This window comes from Nelusetta ayraudi, unplaced genomic scaffold (assembly GCF_046127955.1).
Source record: "Nelusetta ayraudi isolate G7.1 ecotype Tasmania unplaced genomic scaffold, CSIRO-AGI_Nayr_v1 ptg000070l, whole genome shotgun sequence".
NCBI lineage: Eukaryota > Metazoa > Chordata > Actinopteri > Tetraodontiformes > Monacanthidae > Nelusetta > Nelusetta ayraudi.
In genome coordinates, this window is record NW_027466120.1 from 5,230,055 (window position 1) to 5,250,799 (window position 20,745).

At 45.1% G+C, this 20,745-nt stretch overlaps 1 protein-coding gene across 8 annotated transcripts in view; it reads left to right on the top strand.

The window, feature by feature from the left end:
• The window catches only part of camta1a (calmodulin binding transcription activator 1a), a 285,492-nt gene extending 266,217 nt beyond the window's left edge, over positions 1-19,275 (top strand). For 3 of the 8 annotated variants that reach the window (XM_076041854.1, XM_076041849.1, XM_076041855.1), the window contains 13 exons: positions 8,794-8,978; positions 9,126-9,322; positions 9,438-9,516; positions 9,679-10,027; positions 10,154-10,629; positions 11,378-11,556; positions 12,173-12,404; positions 13,186-13,257; positions 13,403-13,423; positions 13,582-13,781; positions 14,508-14,582; positions 14,929-14,959; positions 17,299-19,275. In XM_076041854.1, coding sequence (XP_075897969.1) covers positions 8,794-8,978; positions 9,126-9,322; positions 9,438-9,516; positions 9,679-10,027; positions 10,154-10,629; positions 11,378-11,556; positions 12,173-12,404; positions 13,186-13,257; positions 13,403-13,423; positions 13,582-13,781; positions 14,508-14,582; positions 14,929-14,959; positions 17,299-17,331 — 2,129 coding nt within the window. In that variant the 3' untranslated portion in view covers positions 17,332-19,275. The remainder of the gene's footprint in view (positions 1-8,793; positions 8,979-9,125; positions 9,323-9,437; positions 9,517-9,678; positions 10,028-10,153; positions 10,630-11,377; positions 11,557-12,172; positions 12,405-13,185; positions 13,258-13,402; positions 13,424-13,581; positions 13,782-14,507; positions 14,583-14,928; positions 14,960-17,298) is intronic. The other 5 variants (XM_076041851.1, XM_076041857.1, XM_076041850.1 and 2 more) reach the window with 4 other exon arrangements.
• Positions 19,276-20,745: the final 1,470 nt, after the last annotated feature.

Consider the following 20,745-nt stretch of genomic DNA (forward strand, 5'->3'; position numbering starts at 1 on the left):
CGATCACACCAGACTGTGTCTCGTAACCCCCCAACCCTCCTTCCTTCCCTCCCGCTCGCTCGCTCTTCTGACGCTAGATCAGATCATGCGGAGGAGAAGGTGCGGGTGAGCTCGAGCAGCCTCGGCGGCGCGAGGGATAGGGCGTCTGTTTACCGGCGGCACGTGCGCACGAGACTCCCTCCACCCCCTTGAAGCGGCGTTTGTCATTTTACTGCAGGCTGCGAGGGCAGCGACCGCTCGAAACACCGCGGGGGGGGGGCGTGCGCGCGCGTGTGTGTGTGAGGTGAAACAAGTGAAGAAGAAGAGGAAGAGAGGAGGGGGGCTATTAGAGGAAGAGGAGTAGTGAGCGGTCTTCCTCTCCCTGTCTCTCCTGTGCGCTCCCCTCCTCCGGTCGCTATCTCTCCGCTCACTTTGTTCTATTGTTGACGAGTGCTCTGTTGAGACCGGGGGACTCGGTCTTCAGCAAGGATATATGTGTTTTTCTTGTGATTCTTTTTGTCCGTCCGCGTGAGAACGTGCGGCAATCAAGATTGTTCCTGCAAAAGAAAATAAAGAACTCCGTAAAAGCGGCACTTTTGAGTGAGATGCGGCTTTGTTTGGACTCCTCCGAGTCAGGATGCCAGTGAATGACACCTGCGCTTCTTAAAAGACAAAAGACGCGCTGTTTTGTTTTTTTTTTCCCTCGCCTTTTGAGGTGGAACCCGACCGATGGAAAATAAAATAGAAGGTCAGAAGTGTGCACCTCTGTGGCTGCTGCCGCTGTTTGTGCTTGTGTTGTGTTCGCGCTGGCTTCGTGTTGCTCCATGCGCTTTTCTCGTGTACGTGTGTGTGGGTGTGTGGGTGTGTGTGTGTGTCTGTGTGTCTGTGTCAGACCAAGTTGAAGTAGACAAACGCGTTTCCTCGAACATTCTGCAAGGTAGATGTCACCATACAGTCCAGCTATATATGTGCCTTAGCGTCTTTGGTGTGTGTGTGTGTGTGTGTGTGTGTGTGTGTGTGTGTGTGTGTGTGTGTGTGTGTGTGTGTGTGTGTGTGTGGAAGGGGGTTGGGGGGTACAAAAAAACATAGTAATTCGCCTCCTCGCTTTATGACCACATGCTTTCTGCAAGTGTTCCATGCGACTCTGCCTCAATGCAGAAAAACAGAGAGTTGCCGGTGAAACCATCCGAGTACCGACTCACTGATGGCTCTTGGACATGTTGAAATGCAATCGGGAGCGATTGAAAACACTTTATTTTAGGAGTGTTTCTGTTAAAAAAAAAAAAAAATTGCTTTGAAAAGTTTGCATGTAGCTCATGATTCATCAAGTTTTTGCACATTTAAAGACACCCAGTCTTAATCCGCGTTCTCTGCGGGATGTGTCTCACGAAGTGTCCTTAAATCTCCGCCTGTTAAGAGCTGGTTCACGTGTTGGTTCGAAGTACAGGAGTTGCGTGCTGCATTAGAGGATTGTCGCATCCCTGAGTGCTGTTCGGGTCATCGGGGCCAGCGTGCGGTCCGCCTCATATCTACAGTTGTTCCAGGATCGTGGCGCATTTACGGGCTGGCACCAGCGGCAGCATGGTCTCACACATGCTTTTACACAGGCGCAAATCGTGATTGCACGTTGCTACCTCGCCGCACGTGTGTTTGTGTCCTGGCGCAGAGCGTTTCAGCACCATGCATCTGCGAACAGCGACTTCTCATTAAACCCCAATTAAGATTAAGACTGCAAACTTTGCCGATTGCCCACCTATTTTAGATAGGGGTGGTGTAAATTTAATCTACCTGTTGCTCAGATGGAATCTGTAAAGTTTACTCAAATAGACGAATTGACAAAACCCCTTGGAAGAACTGTTAAAGATACCACAGAAAATCTTTTTACACATCCGTTGCATGTGCTGGAGTGATATCAAGCATCCTTGTCAGGCACATAATGGGTTTTACAAATGCCAGCACTGGGGAAGAATATTGGTGTTTGCACACAAATGTCACCATGAATTATTGGGAGCAGTTTGCTCTTGTGTGTTTAATGTCGTTAGTATCACTTAAGCAAGACTTCCTTTCCCTCCATAATATGTTTAAATAAATTCTGGTGCAGGCATCCTGGATATGCATGAGTGTATTGTCAGTTTTTTTCTACAGTATTGCCATTTCCATTGCCATTTTGCAAGACGCTCACAAGCATGTTTGTTATGGTCACTGATTTACACAATGTGGTGCTGAATGACAAAATACCCTAACTCCTCAAGCAATTTTTTTTCATGTAAGCTATAAGATATCGGTAGTTGCTGACACTGTAGTTGCGTCAATGTTTGTAACAACAGAGATGGTACCGGTAGCAGTAGTAGTAGGAGGAGGAGGAGTAGCAGTAGTAATAGTGATAGTGGTAACCCGGTAAATGCAGCAGTGAGGTGAATGCTTGCAGGTGATGGATCACCCCACACAGAATCTTTTAAAGAGATAGCAGCAGTAAAGAGACAGCCCAGAGCGCATCATTGCTGCCTGGTACAGTGACTCAGTATGTGTTTTTATTCAATGGCTTCACTGCCACCAACATTGGTCTAATTGTTTCACTGTAGATTTTTTTCAGATATATATTATCAAGATGATAATCAGAGTGCCTTCATTCTGCTAAACTATATTTTAATTATTTTATTGTAGTGAATACATTCCAAGGCAAAGTTTGTCATTTATACTGTTATATTTAGTTTTGTATCTATGTGCTGTGGTGTAAGTTCTATACTGTTCATATGTGTTAAGTTATTTGTTATGGACTGATTACAACGACTAAGGCTACGTTCTGTTTTTATATTGTTAGCTAGGCAGCTAACATTAAGAAAAAGTGCCGATGTCATGGCATGTTTGCATTTTTTTTTATGTTACTCAATATATGTTATTCATGCAGTGTCGTTATGTAATGTCAACTATGTCAATTTATTTGAAAGATCAGGATTGTAAGGTCTCCAGATCAGAGATCTACTCCAATCACAATACAGAATTCCTATGTGACAAATGATTGAAATGCAACTTAATATTACAATATAATATGAATTATATTACCCAACCAAATATTACTGCCAAATACTTGGAGATTAAGTCTACTCAGACTTCTGAGAATGTATTTAGCCCTGTTGTGTTGTCTTGCTATTATTGGAAAGCTTTTGGAGACATCTGTCTCCTGGGCCTTAGTGTTTTATATCAGACTGATTCATCTCTGGAAAAAAAAATTCAGTCATCTCTCATTTGCATTCCTCTCTGCAGCATATGTGTCACATTGCATATAGTTGTTTGTGCACAGTGGAAACTAATGATTTGTCATTACTGTTTCAATTAAACATCTATTAGAAAGTCAAACTACCTTTCACTCCAAGACAAGAAGGCAATATGTTATTACTCTATTAGCGTGATAGTGGGTGACAGTAACTCCCAACGCTCTTGGCATTTTACCTTCAGTTTGACCCAGTTCGTCTATTCAGTATTCAGACCGTAGTGATATTGACCTGGAAAGCTGGACAAAAGCCAGCGGGTTAAGAGCCATTTCACCCTTGTGGCAAAGAGAAAGGTATCACTGAAGCACAGTGGCTTTTGTCGGAAGTGATGCAGGTGGTTGCGTCTTTGTAGAAACAGCGCAGAGACATTTACAAATGACGATTAATGTACTTCCCACATATTGGTTTCCTCTGGAATAACATCTCATGATGCAGGGATCTGGTTGGCTGTAATTGTGGATGTGGACATAAAATCTCAATGATAACAATAATAGCTATTTTGAATTTAAGTCTTTGTGTGCAAGTTCACAAAATTGCGTGCATGCGTGTGTGTTTGTGTGCGTGCATGCCTGTGAGCGTGCATGTGTGCGTGCTTAGGGTTAAGAGGACCATCATCACATGTGAGGCAACTCTGGCCAGTCCTAACAGCTTATTAAATTTTATGGTGAAGGTTTAAAGTGAGGATGTGAAGAGACTTGAGGCGAAGGTTTTGGGATTTTGGGAAACGTGTGTGTGTGTGTGTGTGTGTGTGTGTGTGTGTGTGTGTGTGTGTGTGTGTGTGTGTGTGTGTGTGTGTTAGCCTTGTGATTGATTGACAACCTGCCAAAGGTGTAACCTCCCTCTGCCCCCCCAACCCTCCAAACCCAACCCCAATGACCCTGAACAGGATAAGTCCCAAAGCAGTTGCAAAGCAAAAGACGACATTCCGTGAGGAATTCTCAGCCATGATAACTCTATTATTTAAAATTCTTTGGACAATTTCATTCCTATCACTCTGTTAATTGGGGGGAATAAAGGACAAAATTTAACAGAGGGAAAGGAATCATGACCGGTCATTACACAGTCTCAAAGTAAATCTGTCTTTTAATCGGTGGACAGCTGTGCGTTCCATTTGCCAGAGCTGCCCCCACATGGCCTGGCCCCTTACCCAGCATAGCTACAAATACCAGCCCCTGTCAGTCAGCTCCCTCAGAGACCCGGGGGGGGCAGCTGCCCTCCGCTCCCCCTGCTGGTTCACATGTGACAAGATGACTGGCTGCAGAGAGATAATGAGGGACAGTAGCAAACTTGATTGGCACGAACCCGACCAGAGGTTCAGAAGTGAGGACTGAAGATGTCCACCCACACCCGGTTCACTATATCAGTAACCCCTTCTCCTGACCTCTCATCTTACTTTGCGCCCGCTCTCCCTTCATGTGCGATCTCTCCTGCTGGATCCTTCCTCCAGGCTGCTCTCGCTCCCACCGTCCTTCCTTCCCTTATCGGCCAGTTTATCAACCTGTCTCACATGGGGCAGGCTCGTGATGGCATGTTGGGTAAAACCACATAAGCACATCTCTCAGAGGACACCAGTGGCATTTGTAGGAGGCGGTAGTACAGCCACTCAAATACATGGACGTTGAAGTATGCATAAGACCTCCACTGACTTTGCATGCCAGATTAGAACTTTGTTAAACATTAACCTGGCCCTGAGCCAGAGTTATTTTGATTTGTCAACAAGGCACCAAGTATCTATTCTTGCAAGTTTTGGCCCCAAGACAAGTGGCAAAATTGCCTATTTTAGTTGTCAACTATAAATGTTATAGACCGTTATAGTGTCTAGTGGTGTTTGAGCCAGGGAGACTTCATTAAAACACCTAAGCAGTGGTATTTTCCCATCCTCTCTGGGTTTTATTCAAAAGGGTGAAAGGTTTTCCCTCTCAGTTGTAAGAGGAGACAAGTTATTATTGAGCGGCCCATCCAGCGTGCATTAAAGAGCACTCTGCCATTGTTGCGTAATCGAGTGTGCAGAAACTTTCTCTTAATTCTGTTAGCCGCTCTCATTAAGATGAATCCTGCTGGATAACTCCTCCAACACTCCACAGCATCGTCCAGGAAGCGAGATAAGTTCAGGCAAATGGAAGCAGGAGAAATGTAACAAGGCACTGCAATCGGTGTGCACTAACTTTCAGGTGCGCTCTCTCCTGCTTCTGCTGTTTTTTTAACACGTCATGTTCAAGTGGGAGCGTTGAGAAAACGCTGCAAAAGGAAGTAGATTAACCGATCGCAACTCTTTGGTTTCGCTTCGTCACGACTGCCGTACATCGACGGTCGGATCCACCAATCGACACTCACTCATTGGGAGTGCTCTCGAGTGCCGCACTGCCTCGGCTGTTTTTTTTTTGGTTTTTTTATTGAAATAGCTTGTCACAGTCTGCTCTAAATGTGATTGCGAATGCGAGTGACCACGTCGGCTGTTACGTGCCGTCACAAGGGAGTAAACCAGCAAGTGGGAGGATGCGACCGACGTCACCACGTTGTCACCGCTCGGTGCAGCCGCTCACCTTCCCCGTCTCCGCCCCCAAACCCCCCAACCCCCCAAGCCCCCACCACCACTACCCTCGCCCCTCCCACTCTTCTCAACCCCCATCCTCCCTCTGCAGTGGACGTGCATCGCATTTGGAGCAGCAGGCAGCAGGTGGAGATGACATCATCTGCACTGCAGCACACTGCAGCACTGGGTCTGAACAAAGACATGTCAGCCTACCGCTAACTACCCCCCCCTCTCTCTCTCTCCCTCTCTCCCTCTCTCTTTCGCTCTCTCTCTCTCTCTCTCTCTCTCTCTCTCGCTCCCGCCATTTCTGTCTATGTGCCCCCCCGCTCCCCTCCCACCCCCTATGGAACTGGAGTCACCCCACTGAGTCTCCTCCGTAGACGTGCGTTTAGCCCCGAACAGACTCTCGCTCTTTACCTTGGCTGTTGGTCGGCAAGGAGAGGTTTGCACGGCAGACCCTGCCGCTTGACGAGAGAGCAATCTGTTGATCTGACAGCGTGCTCAGGGGGATCGAAGGCAAAGATCTCACTGTTGTCCTCCGAGTAAATTATTCACACGGCAGCATGTACCCGGTGGGGGCAGTGATTTAATTTGCGGTGACATTTTGTTTTTCCTCTGCAATGGCAGCATTTAGTTGACGCCTTTTTTTTTTTTTTTTCACGACGCCTTACGATTGACTGCGATATCAGCCCTTTCACGGAGCCCTGGGATGTAACGATCAGCATACGCAGGGCTCAAATGTCACCAGGTCATGCTGTGAAGTCCCGCTCAGAGTCATTAAGGTCTTTACCTCTAATGTCAAGCCGAACAAAAACGAGCACACTGGATGATTTATGGACTCCATTTTTTCATTGTTTGCCTTTCTCTCTCCATTTTTTTTTTCTTTTGGAGTCCTTCTCCTCCCCTTCATCAATAAGCCAATAGCACGCAGGCAGACCATACACACACAGCCATCTTCCTGTCGCCTAGTTACCACTCAGCAGCAGGTTGCCACAGAAACGGCCTCATAGTGGCTAAATGGGGAATGCTAATGCAGTCAGCTATGCTCCCTACTGCAGTGGGCTCTCCGTGCCCATCCCATTCCATTGTCTGTATACAGCATACAGTGTGCGCCTGCATCTGTATGCGTGCGCGTCTGCCTATGTGTGTAAAGCTACTCTGTGTCTCAGAGCTCAACACAGATCAGCTCTTAAAGTCTTACACTTGTCAGGTTGAAACTGCACAGTGGGTGATTTTTCTAAAATGAGTTGGTGGTAACCTTTTCTTTTCAAAGTCTGCTTAATTTTCCACCTACATCTTCTCCAGAGGTGGGTGATATGACTGAAATATTTCATGTATCAGTTTCAGGGTTGAATTCAGTCCCAAATGTGGTGCTGATGTTAACGTACTCTGGGTTTGTAACAGTCGATACCTAAAGAGAAAACAAAGGTTGATTCTATCAATCTTTGATGGAAACTGTTTCTTCATCAGTCAATACACTGTACTTGGAAAAAATGGGGTGAAAAAAACTGTCACCCCAATTAAGGAAGAGTGACTCTCGACCTTGACATGATAGTTTCATAACAATTGTCACACTTCTTTTACTTGTAAAGAGGAGAATGATGCCACTGCCATTGAAACAGAGAGCCCAGCTGAAATGAATGATATGTAGACAGTACCTGTACAGACTTGATAGGCGTGTTCTTGCAAAAGGGTGCCGGGCAGGCAACCACAGTGTTTTAGTAGATCTTACAAGAAGGTGCTGGATTGGCAACCAAAGTTCTGCAAGTCCCGTACCAGGTCAGCTGACCCTGCTGTGTCAAGAGCGGGGGGGTTCTTCCAGTGAATCATGAAAATGAGCTTTGAAACCATCATATCAAGATGAAAAAAAAACACATCATGCTGCTTTATGGTAAAACATCACGCTATTATATGCTCGTGTCGTCGAAACATTTGGAGAGCACCGTTAATTAATTTAATGACCCGAACACTGTGATATCTCCAACCGAGTAGATTTTATGCCACATTTATTTGAACCCTTTTATCACAGTTCACATCTCCCATCATAAATTCTTTCATTCATTAAATGTTTATTGACTGTTCATAAAGGTCACTGGCTCCTCTCGTCTCTTACCTAAATATTGAATAACGCATCGTGTTGTGTATTTCCCACACCGAAAAGTGTCTCCCTTGTTACGAGGCAGAAACCTTAGCGCAACCTCTACACCAACAAGTCAACAGTTCAGAATGTTTACTACATCTTTATGCTTGGCAAGAGTCCCTTTTCTAAATGTTCCTAATTGGTGCAAGATGCGATTGCTTTAATAATGTCCAGCTTTTAGTCCTGCTGATGAGAAGCTGGTGGGCAGGGACTCCTTGCCATAATAGCCTATACTTAATCAGCTTGTGAGGACCTTCAGCAGCGTGCTTCCCCAGCCATGTCCGGAGCCCTTTGTGAAAGGGTGGATGCATTTAACATGCTCTCCCTCGTCAGCCAGTCGTTCAGCTCTTATTAGCCTGCTGGTGCTGCAGTTGAGTGGGACAGAAAAAATGGCAGCAGGAGCTTAGCGATGGCAGCCATTAGTGGGTGATTGATTGCCTTTGAAGGTTATTATAGTCAAGCAAATTGTTTTGATGAAGTGAAATGATTAATGTTATTGTTGGTCTCACATTAAGGGGAGATTAAGGGTGGGGGTTTGGGGGTTTGTTACAGTTGGGAGGAAGGATGTGGAATATCAGTCAGACAAGGACAATCTCAGAGTAACAGATTTTATTTTTCAATCATTTGCAAATATTTGTTTCATTGTATCGTGTCATAATGTTAGCGTCAGTATGTCAAAGCGCCTTCAAGCCGCACAAGGAGCAAAACGTTTGGTAAAGCTCACAATGTGAAATGTAAATCTTGTTTGGCTTGTTTACAGAACATTGTGAACAGCTGAGGCAGACCTTTTTTGCCATTCTTTTGCATTCTGGATGTTTCTTGCGTGGTGACGTGTGCTTGCTTCCCTTGTATGCCCACTGTTTGCCCAGATAACCAGTTCAGAATGTCTATCCTGGAGCGCTTGGAGCAGATGGAGAGGAGGATGGCGGAGATGGCCAGCCACCAGCAGCCAAGCAGCGCAGGGAGTGGCGGCGCTGGTGGAGGAGCAGGAGGAGGGGGAGGCGGCGGCGGCGGCGGAGGAGGAGCTGGTGGGGGAACCAACAGTCAGTCACAGGTAAGAAGAGTTGAACGCACACAGAATAATTGTCTGGTGGTACATTATGTACTTGTCAGACAACATATATCTGAAAATTTTCTGTTACTACTGCGAAGGCTGAACGGACGTCAACTAATGTATGAACTCATCCTATGTGTGCATGAGGTGGTGTCGGGCCAGTTGCAGCCGAGCAGCTCCTTCGAGAGCCGAGTGGTGGTGGTCTGTGAGAAGATGATGAGCAGAGCTTGCTGGGCCAAGTCCAAACATTTAATCCACTCCAAGACCTTCAGAGGCATGACGCTCCTTCACCTGGCTGCAGGCCAAGGCTATGCCACCCTCATCCAGACTCTCATCAAGTGGCGGTGAGTGCAAAAACCTCCATGTCGTGCATAATTGCTCTTTGTTTTTTCACAATTGGACCACACTAAGTAGCTTTAAGGTGCTAATTTTTTTCCTCCTTCTCTCTCTGTTATCCAGCACAAAACACGCTGATAGTATTGATTTGGAGTTAGAAGTGGATCCTCTCAATGTGGATCATTTCTCCTGCACTCCTCTGGTGAGCTTCCTTAACTTCCTTAACCCGATTAAAATAAATCAAATCATTAATTGTGTTGCCTTCAGGTCAACAAACTTGTTTTGTGCTTCAAATCCCAATGTTTTAAAACTCAGTGACTTTTCTTCTTTCCTTGTCGCCTACTCCCGACTGTTTTCCCTCCAGATGTGGGCTTGTGCACTGGGCCACCTAGAGGCAGCAGTGGTCCTCTACAAATGGGACAGGCGTGCCCTGGCCATCCCAGATTCTCTAGGGCGCTTGCCGCTTTCAATTGCCCGATCTCGCGGACATACAAAATTAGCTGAATGCCTGGAACAGCTACAAAGGGAAGAGCAGCAGCCGCCGGCCCCTTTGCCACCCACATCACACATGTCCTTCTCCCCGGCCCCCGACGCCCCGACTACAGACAGCTGGATGGTCAGCTGGCCAAACAACAGTGTGGTCACACCCAGTGGCAAAAAAGGGGGACCATCCTCCACAACAACCACATCCAGCACCACAAGTCTCAATCCAGGCGAGTGCACTTGTCTTACCTCCGCCTTAAGCTCAAGTCATATGTGTCATAATTTTTTGCTAACTTATCGGCAAAACCGTTTCAAATGGTGGAAACATTGAAGTGTTCCCTGTCTTGTTTGCACAGACTTGAGACGGCCGAGGTCGGAACCCTCCAACTACTACAGCAGCGAGGGCCAGAGAGACCTCCCACTGGCCAAAAAGCATAAACCCAATCCGGAACGGGTTCAGTCTCGGCCTGACAAGGCCATGTCCGTCCCTCTGAGCCTGGAGCAGCAACAGCTCCACAAGCTGTCTTCTAGCCCAAAGAGCTTGTCCTCAGAGGGCTTGAGTCCAGACAAGAGCCTGTCCACAGGAGGCAGCGCAGGGGCAACCAGATGGACCTCCAGAGAGAGCTTCTCCGGCAACAGCTTGGGGAGGAAATCGCTGGGAGTCGGTGGAAGCAGCGGCCTCGGGAAGGAGAAGCTGGTCAGCCGGTTACGTCAGCGGGAGCAGCTAGGCATGCTGGTGATGGCCGACAGAGAAATGGCCGACGCGGAGCTCTTGTCCTACAGGGAGGATCTGGAGAACCAGGACTGCCTCACACAGATGGATGACCTGCAGGTGAGAATGATAAAAGAGCGACGCGACTCAGTCAGCTAAATGCGCAGAACTTGGCATTAGTTCAGCAGATGGAAGTTTCCAAACCCGCAGTGCTGTTGATTTAAACACCTGCCACAGGGACTTTGATTTGCACGACGCACTTGGTCCTGAATGGAGCATGTTCCACAGCTTTGATGTGTGGACGCACAATATCAAATGTCTTTTACAGACTGTCTATTGTAAAACTTGCGTTAAAAAATGAATGAATGCGACGTGTGCCACTTAAAATTACACAGTAATGTTCTACAGTTCTCGGTTTTCAGAAAACCGTTGCAGTGGGAATATTGTCACCAGTGAAACAGGCGTTTGTTTGTTTGTTCTAAGAAATTAAAATTGAAAGTAAAAAAAATCATGCCACTGCTTTTATATACGCCTTCTGCACTGAGTAGGCGGCACACACCAGGCCAACCTGGCACTTGGCTGATGGCCGTCACTGCATAATAAACTCTCTTTATTGATCCACTTGCATTGCCAAAGGATTTTTCTGCCATCCATCTCAATCCAACTAACGGAGGTAGATTACAAATTACAGCCTCCCACGGTGTCCCTCTCATCATTATTGCACACTTGCGTGGCCACGCAGCCGAACGATTAGACCTGCGCGCGAAGCTTATGCACGACACTAAACCGCTTTTTCAAGTGGCAAACATGAGCAACATTTTTCCTCACTTGCAGAATGGGTTTGTTTGTGTCCTCCCCCAATATACAGGTGAACATGATGACGCTGGCGGAGCACATCATCGAAGCGACGCCCGAGAGAATCAAAAGGGAGAACTTCACCCCTGCAGACTCTGTGCCATCAGACACGTCAGGAGTCAGCAACACAATGAACTGGCTGGCAAACTACCTTGGGGACGTGGAGCAGCTGCCGAGCATCATACACCTTAGGTAGGGAGCCAGCAGAGCAGGAAACACACCCGACACTATAGACAGGTCTAATATTTATTAAGTGTGTTCCTGCAGTTGTTTATTTGTTTATTATACTTCATTTGTTATTCCAGAACTTCTGTTAAATTATTTAGCACAGACGGCAGGAAGAAGAATGTATTTGCATGTTCAACATGGGATGTATGATTAATCAGAGCCTGTTAAACTGCACAGTGTGATTAAAAAAAAAACAGGTGAGTTTTCGTGTTTCAGTTTGTGGGGTGAAATTATGGAATCGATCAATTAGGCATTAAAAAAAATTCTGCAAGTTATAAAGAAGCTGGTATTATGAAATACAGGCATGGCTGTGTATTTGTTGCCTCACTTAGAAAAGTATAATTCAACATATGCTGGTTGTTTGCCAGAATATCATTTCTTAATTAAGAAAAACAATTTTGATAAAGGTCTACACTGTTTGATTGATGCGGAAATCACTTGACTAACTTTGGTGATTTTGAGGAACAGCAAATCTTGTGACATCCTCCTTTTATAGTTTCTAATCAGTTTAAAGTAGGCTTGTGTGAAAGGTGGGGCAAACTTTTTTTTTTTTAAATATATCATCTTCTCGTTTCTTTAGATCTTTGTATAATGAGCCCCTGACCCCATCTTCCAACCCCACCCTCAGTCCTGGAGGGTCTCCACTCCGAGAAGGCTCCACGCTCCCCTCCCCCGCTGACTGGAGCGAGTTCATCAATGCGTCCAACAGCAAGGTGGAGCGAGACCTGGCCCAGCTGACTCTGTCGGACCCAGAGCAGAGAGAGCTGTACGAGGCCGCGCGCCTCGTCCAAACTGCCTTCCGCAAGTACAAGGTACAGGACCAGCGCTCAGCTGTCCCGCAGAGTGCAGTGACTGGTACTGGGGTCTTTGGTTTTGGTTTGAAGCGATTACAGAGTTTGACGTCGGTGTGGTCATATGGAGTTTTAAAGAGTGAGGTTCATTTAGAGCTTGTTGTCTGGAAATGTGCGGGGACGGTTTCTGTCCGATCATGCTGAATACTGTTAACATTTTTATCTCTACCTCTGTCCTGCTCCTGTTTTTTCTGCTCACATCATGACATAAACACAATACTATATTGGAGAAAATGCCCCTGTGGTTTCAGCATGGGAAGGTGCTTTGAGCAGAGCATGGCCTTGCTCAGAGGATCAGCTGCACTCCCCTGTATCCTCTGATCCGACACACTTTCCAAGCACAGTCTCTTAGTTTCTTGTATGGAGCCTGCTACTGCCTGTTTCTGGTTTATGTTTTTGTTTTGGATTTTTTTTCAAATAGCTTCCCACCACCAGCCCTTCCGCCCTGCCCGATCCCATGAATCGCTCCCCACCCCCAGCTTCATGCAGTCAGTTTCAATGAGATAAAATGTTTGCTGTCCTTTACAGTCACCTGCTATGCCTCTCTTCCAGCTGATACTGGACTCTCTGTCACTCAACAGTTCACCTCCTCTTCATTTTACATGGGGAGGCCAGTTCACTCAGGCTGGACCTCCAGCCACCAGAGGGACCTCCAGGACGCTTGACAGAGCCGCTTGACACCCTTGTGTTAAAATGCAGGTCGTGGGTGACCTCTGATCTATCCCACTCTACTCTCCAACAGGGACGGCCTCTCAGAGAGCAACAGGAAGTAGCTGCCGCTGTTATACAACGTTGTTACAAGAAATACAAACAGGTAGGCACCGCTAAAACATTTGTCTCAATCTTTCAGGAACCAGCAACTCACATTAAACCTGTCATGCATTTATCAACTTAATTGGGTAAATTAGTATTAAACTAGTGCGTCATTCACACTTGTTTTCCTTTTTCTGCTTTGCAAGCTAACATGGATAGCCTTGAAGGTAAAGGTTTTCCACTACCAGCAGCTGGATTTATTGCAAACCTTTGGCTCTTTATTGCATTGCAACCTTGAACCCATGCTATCAACCCTCCTCTTATAGTCCCCCCCCCCCCAAAATTCATAAGCAGCATGTGTGATACGTCTCCTTCTCCTCAACAGTATGCACTTTATAAGAAGATGACGCAGGCCGCCATCCTTATCCAGAGTAAATTTCGCAGCTACCACGAGCAGAAGAAGTTCCAGCAGAGCAGGAGAGCTGCTGTGCTCATTCAGCAATACTACCGCAGCTACAAGGAGTTTGGGAGGCTGAAGCCCCAGGACCGCGGGGCTGCCGCTGCCCTGGTGCAGCACAAACTGAGGTAAACACTCTGTCATGGTATTGTTACGCCCTAGCAGCGTCAGAGTAGCTCAAAGAACAGGCCAGTGACAGGAGGTCCTTCAGAAACAGAGTAAATATTTGCTTGTGTTTACTTATGTAACCAGTGAAGCACATAGGCCATTAGGAAAAGCTGTTCACACAAGCTGCGACTTAAGAGGACTTGCCTCGAAATACAGCAAAGCAACGCGTGGCTTGTGGGGTTTCAGTTGTTTTTGTTACATCAGTGATTAAAATATCCCAAATAAACAAACAATAAATATATATCAATAACCATGAACCATAAACCGATCATAAGGAGATTTGGGTAATTTCCTTACCAAAGACTACAATTGCCAATGTGGCAACTGCCATTATCACACTTCTGCTTCACCTGCTTCTGCACACCTGGTGTGAACTTGCACACTGACTTTTATGGCCCCGATCTGCTGCGGAGCCGTGAACGCGCCCCACACGCTTTTGGTGTAAATTGGGGGGTAAGACTCTGTTTAGGCTGGCTCCCAGTGCAGTCTGCACTCAGACGTAGAACGGAATGTCAAGTTGCTCGTGGTTCCCGTCTCAAAAGACTCAAAACACCCCCGGCGTGCCAGATGGAATCTTTCCTAAACATTTGGGATTTACCTCGCATATTGAAATGGTAGCACGGACGGTAAATACCACAATACAAACTGTCAAACCCTGAACTCAATTGTTTTTGCCATCCACACAGAGGAAGTCTGCTCACCAAGAGGCAGGATCAGGCCGCCAGGAAGATCATGAGGTTCCTTCGCCGCTGCCGCCACAGGTAGGCCCCGACACCTGCTCACCGACGCTCACACTGAACCAAACAGGTGCACACACGCATGCACACAAACGCACACAATATCAGCCGTACTGTTCTCACATTGACCCGCAGTGGTTGGTTCATCGTGTACAAAATCCCACTGAGCCACTAAGACACAAGGCAGGACGATGGTGTTGCCCTTCCCCGACCCTTCCAGGCCTCTCCATGCAAAGTCTTTCAATTATTTTCCCCCCAACACACACGCCCCTCTCACAGTATTTGCCCCCTCCCCACACCCATCCTCGTCTCCCCTTCCGGTCACTGTGTGCTAATAGCTGTCTGGTATTGTTTTGCTGTTTATGCCAAGCCCGTTGATGGACCATAGACTGTTCAAGCGGGTGAGTGCAGCCTCAGCAACTCAGTTCGTGCCCCTCCTTCCCTCTCTCTCGCTCTCTTTTTCTCTCTCTCTCTTTCTCTCTATTTATTCTGTTTGCCTCTCTCCCTTCTCTCTCCAACCATCTATCTCTTCCTGAGGTCTCAGCCTTTTACCCTCCCTCCCCACCACTCGCGTCCTCACTCTCATTTTTCGCTCTGACTCTCCCACCCCTCCACCCTGCCCTCCCTCCTTGCCCTCCCCATCACTGTTGCTTGATGCCTGCTTGCATGAGGGCTGCCGACTGGAGCCACAGGTGGACTGAGAAGCTCAGACTTTTAGAGCCGAATTTCAAACTAACGACATGCTTCTGAATGAGAGCGTCACTGCAACACTTAACAGGCACTTCTACGACTCTCCTTCTATTTCTTTTTATATTTATATATTTTGTTTGTTTATTTGTTTTAAAAAAAAATCTAGTTTTGTGTGGTCATGCAGAGTGCCAGTTTCGAAGAACGGGAAGCTTTTCTGGTCATGTTTTATTCTGCTGCATGTCAAGTGGTGACATCTACGAGCCTTGCTCTTCTACCTTTAGGCATGCTATGGGCCTGCTGTTTCCTTAAGTAGTTGTCTTCTCTTGTCTGTTTTTCTGTCTGATTAGCCATGTGTCCTTTTTCTAGCCCCTTGACAGCCTGGATGAAGGGAATAACACTCTATTTTTGTATATTATATTGCTGAACACAATCAAATTGCATCTGACTAGGAAAAAATGTCCCTCTGCTTACATAATATTCTACAGGTTTGATCCTTTCTGCCTGCTGGTTGCATCGGTTACATGTTTCTACCTATTTTATTTATGCGCCATCGTCATCATTACCATGACACACTACATCCCTTGCAGGCTTGTCTGCCACAGTGTGATATAGGCCAAGAGGATGTGGCACCATAAAGGTCACAGTGGGAAAATAAACAATAGTTTCCGCTACCTGTTGGGCCTGGAAGGAAGAGCTTTAATGGATTCATGCCTCTCGGGATTCCTACAGCTCAGCATAAGAGGACACAGTGTACACAGCACAGAAGCACTCGCATGCGTTTGTACACACACTCCAATCTTTCATCTTCCATCTTCTTCATTGCAGAAATATTGCAGCAGCCACCCTCTGCTGTGAACACAGTGAGAGCTTAATCCATTCCGTAATGTTGATTTATGTATAAAGACCAATTTTGGGGGTGAAAAAGTGCCTTGTGCTCGGCAGGCTGACAGTTTTTTTTCTCTGGAGACACACTGATGAACACTCCCTGGCATCTGGTGGTGTTCCTCAGGGAACTGTCAGACAAAGTGCTTTAGGGGGGGAAAAGAGGGCTTAAGATTATAACTTTCTTTTTCGGCCTTGACAAGTGAGTTTTGGAAAGTTGTAAGACTATTAAGTCTGAAACTTTGCTTCTAACATCAATGTAATTTGCACCATTTATGCTGTAGTCACTCAAAGCCTTTCTTAAACCTGTGTAGAGTATTCAAATATTACTGCACTTGAATTTTACACTGTCTTTGGAATATAAAATGTCTCATACTACTTTTATCACTGCGACTGTTTATACTGTTTGCAGTTTATATTTTACTGTTGTGGATGTGTAGTTAAGGTTATGATGATTTTAAGTGCTTTATGTAAAAGCGGTTCATATAATAGTCCCATATTATGCAAAACTCACTCTACCAATGTTTTTGGACAAAAATGTCTCTCCATCCTGTAAATACACTAGGTGCAAACAAGCAAAGCCCATTGTTTACGCAGCCCTCTGTGATGTCACAAAGGGTTGTTTTCCAGGTTCCGGTTCATCAGCAGGCAGGTGTTCTTGCCTGAAGCAGCCTTTAAACACCCTTGTTTGTTCCCTATTTCCAACAAAGCATCAGCTTCAGCTGGAAGCTGAACAAACAGCTAAATCCATAGAGGTTTTAACTGTCTCTTCTTTTTTTTTTTTCAAATGTACATGTAAATTTAATGGTGCATCCTTTGGATGCTGGCATTAAAAGGAAAAACTGGTATAAAGTGGGACCTTTAGTGCAGGTACAGATCACCCGTCGAACATCTGCAGCATTACTGTCCTTTGAGAATTACGTGTCTTGTTTGTGCTTTAAGTCAATGCATTTCCAGAGGAAATTTTGTCAAACTTTATTCGTTTTGACCACCGTTCTTTCCACAGACAAGCCGCACTTGCTAGCGACCCGAGCCACCTTGACTTTTGCTGTGCGGGTCGCAGCTGGAGGGTGTGGCACTCAACGGCCTGCCCTCGCCTTGATGAGCTTGTCGACTATGACGTTAGCAGTGCTCCGCTCATGGACATCTGTCTGTCTCTGTGTTACAGGGTGAAAGAATTGAAAAGGGCCAGGGAACATGAGAGCGATCGGAAGAGCCCCCTCACGATGTGATATCACTCTCCTGACTCCTCCTTTCTTTTCCGTTTCTACCCGAGACATTTTACAAGCGAGAGATGGGGAAAACAAAACATCCCACCAGCACTGCGACTATTACTACTTCTGCAGTGTTACTGGCTCTACTACTATTACATGTACAACAGCATTTTTTCACATATCTATTCTTTCCACTGACTTGATTTCGGATGGAGAGTGACAACTCCTACGGGATTATGAACTACAAAGGGGTACGGGTTGGGAGGGCGGGGAAGGGGGGTGCAGGACATTTGCTTCATGGCATTTTTTGCACTTTTTCATGGATTGCTTTGTCTTTTTTGGATACAAAGAGAGGGACAGAGGGGACAGCAGGACATGTCTGTAGAGATCTGAAGAGACGCGGAAGGAGGCCGCAGCAGAAGATCTCAGAGGATAGGAAGACCATGCAGAAACACTCTGGGCTCTAATTGTACTTCATATTTTTTAAGTGACCAATGAATTCATTTCAAGATTTTTTTTTTTTTTTTTTTTACTTGATGTATTGGTAACCCACTCATCCTCTCCCCCGTTTCCCTGCACTGCTGTAGACGGCCCAACACTCAGTTTAATTCAACACTTCCTCCTGTCCCACTGTCCTCTACCCCACCAGTCTGCTCACATGGGTGGAGCTACAAATGAATGTAGTTGGTGATTTATCCATGCAAAAGCATAAGGAAAAATACGAAAATATTTCTGTTTTGCCATTGCTTGAAAAATCCCTATGCTTTGTGGTATATATTGTCACTTTTTTTACTTGAATTTGTTCAACGCCGTCCAATGTATTTGTTCCATCATGTCTGATGTGCTGGTGTATCTGCAGACTCTATGTTGTTGAATCCTACCAAGAAAAAAAGTGCATGACTTCTTGGCAAGAAAAGTCCTTGCTCGTGTGTCAATGGTCTAGTCGTTCGGCCAAATCGTCCACTTTGTTTTCATTGCGCTCCTCTCATACATTTACCATCTCTGGCCCTCTACCGTCTGTCTTTTTGTTTTTCTTTGTTTTGCTTTGTCCTGTTGATCCTCTGACACCTATCAAGACAACAGAGCTTGCCTACCTTGTGTTGTAATGGTTCCGGTCATGCAAGTTATTGCTGTTGTTTTTAAATGAACTTCAGGGCCTGTTAAGGCTCTTGAGGGGAAGATCACATACATTGCCTTGACGTCTTAGAGATTCTTCGAGGGGTCCCTAAGCTTGTCCCAAAATAGGGGTTTGACAAATCCATATTTTTGACAATTGAGCGATTTCTGTACATAACGAAGGCTGAAAGTACGTAGGAAAAAAAAAAAAACATTTGCCCAAAGGGGACTGTATTTTAGAAATATATTATTTTACTCATTAAAAATGGGTCAAAAACAGGTACGAGACAAAAACAGAATATTTGTATAGTTTTGTTTGAATGCCTAAGAAGTACGGTTGTATTGTTTGTAAATAGTGTAAATACCCAGGACAAAAATGAGCTATGTGCATGAAAAGTATGAACAGAGTCAAAAGATGGGGGGAAAAAATACAACAAAAGCAGTAGTGGCTATGCTCTGTAAAATGAAAACTATTTCACTATTAGAGTATTTAATTTTATTTCAATTGTTCTTGAGAAGAACATTTTGCTAAAGCATGATACTATTGCAATGTAAAAAAAAAAAGTCAAAAGAATACTGTATTTAGAGTAGGAGAAGTCTGCAAAATTATCTTAAAACATGTATGGTTACGTTTACATTCTGTTTGTTCTTTCATTGTGTTCGTTTTGGGCTACATAGATTTTTTTTTGTTTTGTTTTGTTTTTTATTATTTTGCCAATGGTGCCAAGGTATGTGAATGCTCTATAGTTTAGGAAGAGGATTAAGTTGATTTTTTTTTTTTCTTTCTTTGCAAATCGGATAATCATACGATGAAACACACACAAACGCACGCAAGCACTGATCAGTTACAGGTCACAACTGGCCGAGCATCCGTCGAGCAAAAAGGTGCACAGTTTAGCAGAGAAGCGTTTCTTCTTGTCTCCACACCTCCCACAGATAAAATAAGCTTTTTATCATCACCAAACACAGCCTGAGTTGGGTTTCTTTCCCCGTTACAACACAGACGTCATGCTGCTGACATGCTTCGAACATAAAGAGGTCAATGCAGCTATTTTATGTCACTGAGAAATATTCACTTCACATCCAACAAGACATTTGCTGGTCAGTTTGTGTTTCAAGCGTAAAAATTGACATAATTTTGACCTTTAAGCGTTTGCTCTTCAAAGACCTGAAACCAGCTAATTAATATTCATTGAATCTCATGGCCCACTAAAACATTACACCATGATGAGTTATGAATTAGATTGTATTCATACTCAACATGTCAGAATCTCTTTATTAAAGCAGCTTTCAACATTTAAAAAAAACAAAAAAAACAATCAGTGACGCTTAAATGATTCCAGTGTGAAACACCCACTTAAAGTTACCACCCACCTCTGCCAGTAAGCCAGAATTACGAGTAGTGTGTCGTGTGATCCAATGTGCCAGAGGTATAAGAGGTGTCATTTACAATGGATAGTATATGAAGCCATTTTCGCTTAGCTGCAGAACCTGTCTGAGCTTCTAAACAAACACATATATAGCTGCTGGTTTAGAGGTGCCTGATGGTTGCTGCCTGATTTCTATAAACTATCTCTACCAGGAAGTGTATTCTGTCCCCAAGTTATGACATTTGATTATTCAACCAAGTGCCACCATATTTTTTTGGTTTATTTTTACTGAGCTATTGTCATTTTATTCATATTTATAAGACAACATTTTTTTTTTATTTTGTTCCACTCTTGACATATGTATGTTTCAATTCAATTATTTTCTAAGCATTTTATGTAGGAAGTGCCTCTTATCCCGATCACTATCAGAAGCCAGAAACCACAATAAGGCACATTAACATGCTCCCTGCTGTTGGTACTCGATCCAGTACAACCACCCCAGCCTGTCAAGCCTCGCTTTGTTTGCAGTTTTCTGCCTTCATTTCCTAAAACCACATTTTGGAAATGCCACTACTGGAGTTTGTTGCCTTGCTTTCGCCCTCCAGTCTGTAGTTGGAGTGCACAGCCTGAGCAATGTCACTGCAGAAGGGGAGAAGGATTTAATACGCTTGCATGGGTCTAATAATTAACTGGGTGGCAGAAGTGCACCTACAGCATGCTTCTTTTTCCTAGAATCGGTAGTCAGGTAGACTTGTTAAAAGATAGCTGTAGAATGAGGAGCGCAGAAAGACAGAGGGCGTGTGATGGTAAACCTAAGAAAATGAGGCAATCCTTAGTAGCTGATGATGTTTTCATGGCGAAGCACGACAAAAAGATTGTCTTTAAGACCAAGCTCAAATTTTCTAGATTTTTTTT